Source organism: Vitis riparia, chromosome 7 (genome assembly GCF_004353265.1).
Source record: "Vitis riparia cultivar Riparia Gloire de Montpellier isolate 1030 chromosome 7, EGFV_Vit.rip_1.0, whole genome shotgun sequence".
Lineage (NCBI taxonomy): Eukaryota > Viridiplantae > Streptophyta > Magnoliopsida > Vitales > Vitaceae > Vitis > Vitis riparia.
The window spans coordinates 1,066,651-1,071,386 of NC_048437.1; the positions used below are offsets into that span (position 1 = coordinate 1,066,651).

The 4,736-nt window shown below is 33.0% G+C and overlaps 1 protein-coding gene across 1 annotated transcript; it reads right to left on the reverse strand.

Annotated features, from left to right (window-relative positions):
- On the reverse strand, positions 1–4,123 carry LOC117917628. Its single transcript, XM_034833964.1, has 3 exons — positions 3,994–4,123; positions 603–1,064; positions 1–514 (listed from the first exon to the last, which is right to left on the reverse strand). The coding sequence occupies exons 2-3, from the start codon at positions 1,047–1,049 to the stop codon at positions 362–364; spliced, it is 600 nt and encodes a 199-aa protein (XP_034689855.1). The 5' UTR covers positions 1,050–1,064; positions 3,994–4,123; the 3' UTR covers positions 1–361.
- Between the last annotated feature and the right edge of the window lie 613 nt (positions 4,124–4,736).

Genomic DNA, 4,736 nt, shown 5'->3' on the forward strand with positions numbered 1-4,736 from the left:
TAAACAGGCAATCAAAATTATTCATAACACAACCGAATTGAAGCAACTCTACACATGGGCAGATGTAAACACCATGAAATAGCTGGAGTTTTGGGTTTAAGTGAATCTATGGTTTTGGAATAGGCTGAGAACAATATCTGATCTCCTTCATGAGCAACTCTTAAGTCAAATAGAAACTGTGAAAAAATAGGCTGCTTTTGTCCAAAATTACTTCCTAATAGTCCTTTGCAAGTATAGCAAGTATAGCACCTATAGTTATGTTAGTTATGAACAAAACAAGAAGCTTAGTCCAGTAATCTATTCGTTTGACACTGATGAATGAGATAGAGAGAGTTTTACCATCATAAACCAGAAAAATATATCAATCATCTGACACATTGAAATTGTAGTGTCGTGCTAAACGACGAGCAGCTCCATCAGCTAGGACACTATCTATCATCTCGTACTTCTTGTAATTTGTTTTGAGGACCTCTGCTTGCTGCTTTGCAAGCTTCTCTTCTTCCTCTAGTTGATTCTGCAAAAGAATAGGTACTGTATTAACAGAAAAGGAGTTTATCAAATTGAGAAAAGGTGATAGATATGGAAGGAACACTCCAGTTTACCTTGAGCATGAAAGAAGCTTCTGAAGCATGTTTACGCACCAGCTGCTTTAGCTTCTTGGCTACCTCAAAGTCAGGGTCCTCTTTGTCTAGCCATCGGCACTGTATCCTCCTACCAGGCTTTATTGGGCGATCATCAAACATCTCCACCTCTGCAGGTCGTGCTCGTGCAGGCCTTGGCATCCCAGACATCATGAAAGGATAATTGTTCATGTCTGAAATAATGGCTTCAGCCTCACTTTGTTTTGCCATCTCAACCAATGCACACCGTGGGATCTTCGAAGGTTCCACATAATTGGGGATGAAATGAATGCTGACAACTGTCCCAAACTGATTGAGTGCAGTTTTTAGAACCGCATCAGTGACCTGTGGTGAGATGTTGTCAATGTAAACTGCTCGCTTCACCTTTTGCTCAAATAAGGCATACTCATTCTGTGCTGGAGATTCCATGTGGAGCTGATGCACCTGCCAAAAAAGTGAAAATGAATTCTTGTAGGAGGACAAACGTCAGAAAATAACCACATGCTGTAGTTAAGCTAGCATTTTAAACTGAAAAGGATCAACTTATACTAAGTATACAGGTAAGAAATGAGAGAACTTGGTTAAAGTAGTTCCTGTTTGATTGACTGTCATGAGTTTTGATGACAAGTGAAGGGATATGTTCCATGGTTAGGGAACAAATAAAAGAATCAAGAATAGAGAATAATCTTTATCAGAAAAAACTTGTCTAGCTTTAGTGCAAATCAGAAACAGATACCCACATGGAAACATCACCACTTACATGAAGCAGGGCAACCATTAAAGTAGCTGCCTACAATCAAATAGCAGTAGGCTACAGCTTTGCCTTTTATAGTTTATGAAGGAGAACAATTAGAGTTTATGGATGGAAGAAAGATTATTTGATTGTGATTTAAAGTGACTTATGGGCCAAAATGAGAAGAAAGAGGTTGTATTTCAGGATAGCAATGGATGCAAAGATGCAGTGTTATGAAATTAGAGTTTATGAATGGACCAAAGATTAGATTGGTTGGGCTTTGAAGCGTTTTATGGGCTAAAATGGAAGAGGAGAAGCTTGTTGGAATTTCTGGATAGCAACAAAATGTTGAGATTTAGGTTATGTTTGGCTCCTAAAAATTTTTGCAAAAATTACAAAGAAAGAAAATAGAGAGGAAAAGTAGAATTAAAGAAAAAGTGAAGAAAAATAAAAAATAGATTTAAAGTCAATAAATTATTTTTATATAATACTTCAAACTTTTTTAAACTTATTTAAATCTTCCATATAAAGATTAAATAATTTATATATATATTTTATAAGCTTTGCATTCCTATGCGACACTAGCACTGCATGCACCTGATCGAAGGGCACGGGCGGGACAAGTTAAAAATATATGTTTCTTAATAACTTTAATTATATTTAACTTTCCTTTGGATTTTCCATAATAAAACCAAATACAAGACAATTATTATCCTTAACATTTTTTTCTTTCCTTAGTACTTTTCAGGAACCAAACATAACTTTAGTGTCCAGTTGATGGGGATTAAATGGAGTTTAGTGTTTGCAATCAAAGGGAAGGTTTTAGTATGTCTGGCTGTGTGAATGAGACTGTGCATAGCACCAAGGGAAAAAAAAGAAGAATAAGAAGAGGTTTTAGTGTCAAGGAAGTGGAAATAAAAAGTGGGATTACAATTTGGGATAAAGATGTAGGTTTTAATGAAGCTGATCGCATACATGAGACTGCACAAAGAGGCAAAAAAGGAAGAAGCAGGCGACTTTCCAATTTAGAAATTCCAACTCAAACAAGTAAAAACTTTCTAATTATTAAATAAGACCAAACTAAACCTTCTGGATATCGTAACTAACAAAAGAAGATCAAATATTTTTCTGCACAGGGTGACTGGCAATGCCCACCACAACTGGCCCTGGGATATCCAGGGATTCCTATTGGCAGGAATCAAACCAAGACCGTGCACCTCTTCCACACATCCAAGCACTAGACCTTACCATTGGGCCCAGGCTGAGGCTTATTTATTTTGCAGTTTAAAGTAATTCTTTTTCTTTTTTTAAGAGTTTTTTTTTTTCATTTTTTATTATTATTTATTATTTGATGTTGATTGCTCTTCCTTTTCTTCCAAAGGCTTCCATTTACATTGGGATTCATTCATAGCATGGTAGGTACCGTTAATGCTTCCATGGTATAACTAGTGAATGTTTATTCAAGCCAAATATTTTTAATATGCAATTGTACAAGATAAAGTTTCCAGCTAATTAATTTTATAAAATTTCTAGCTTCATCTATAGTCCAAAATGAAATCCTAGAATACAAAATTTTCAACAATAGCATTGAAGGGTTAAAGGCATTCAAAGAGAAACCCTAGCCCTCTATTTGGTTTCCAAAAAAACAGAGCAATAAAAGAAACCAACTTCTTCCTCATCTTTTGATGATTAAAAAGAAAAAAGAAAAAGGCCCTCAGCAGTGTGAATTTTAAGTAAAGTGGCATGTTTCTCTATTCCCAAATCGTTCAATGGTGAAAATTTTATGATTCAAATCATTGTTGGTGAAAATTTTACAATCGAAAATTTTAATCACTTCATTTTTTCTCTGTATCCAATAATAATAATAAGAAAAGAGAGAGAAACATTTCCAAACAGCAAAGATAGTCAATCTAACAAAAATTTCAGGCTATAAAAGAGAGAGAGAGAAACATTTCCAAACAGCAAAAGATGGTTAATCTAACAAAAATTTCAGGCTATAAAAGAGAGAGAGAAACATTTCCAAACAGCAAAGATAGTTAATCTAACAAAAATTTCAGGCTATAAAAGAGAGAGCGAAACATTTCCAAACTATAAGAGAAACATTTCCAAACTATGAGAGAAACATTTCCAAACAGCAAAGATAATTAATCTAACAAAAGTTTCAGTCTATAAAAGAGAGAGAAACATTTCCAAACAGCAAAGAGAGTTAATCTAACAAAAATTTCAGTCTGAGCTGTAATCCAACTGGGCAATAGTTCCACGGCAAACTTCCAGCAATGGCATAATCCAACTTATAAAAGCACTCAGAGTGGAAACCGACCCTGTGTTTGGTTAACAAGAAAATGAAGAAAAAATAAAAGAAACCCACATTTTGATTACCATCTTATCTATCTCACTTTCTTTGCTGCCAAAAATGCAAAAAATAAAAAAATAAAAAAAAATAAAATTCAAGAACTCAGATCAACTAAGCCAAAAAACTTATGAGTTTTAGGTAAAGTGTAATCTTCTGTATTCTCGAACCCTAGATGGTGAAGATGGTGAAAATTGTTCGATTCAAATATTTCTTTCATTTCACTATTTCGATTGAATTTAACGTGAAAGTCAGATTGAGTGAATAGGGAATAGAGATTGGGACAGTACCTTGAACTCAGAGATCGACCGAGACTCAGACCTTTGGAGATTGAATGTTTTTGTGTAAGCAGTTACCGGGGTACCTTCGACCCAGAGACAGACAGCAAGGTTTTGAGAAGGAGAGGATTGGTTGCTTTGGTCGAAGGGTTATTTCGATTAAAAGGTTGATTGAAACTTAATTTTAAAAATCTACATCACCTCATTTCGACAATGCCAAAAATACCCTTAATGTTTTTCGGTAAAAATAACGCTTTCTTTTATTAACATATTATACTTGAAACAATTAAAGATATTTATATTAAAAATAAAATTATTTTTTAAATAAAAATAAAGAAAGATAAATTTATAAATATGATGATTATTTCATCACTTTTAATCAATTAATTCTAAATATAAATTGAGATTAGGGCTATAGAGTTCAATCCACTACAAATGGTGGGGGAAATTTTTGTTTCTTTTTTTAAAAAAGAAAAAATGTTTAAGAAAAGTATTATTAAAAATATTATTTAATAAATAAATAAAACATTCATCATTTATTTTATTTTGGGATAATTATGTTAGAGGGTATATAATTGTGATAATGACACCAAAGACTATAGGCTTAGTATAATTATTGTAAATTTATGAAAATTTATGGACAAACATGCTTTTAGTCTTAGTTTGTTTTCGATATCAAATAATTGAAAATATTATTTACATGTGTATTAATGTTAAATATTTTTTTATATCTTCATACATGTACAAGAAATAAA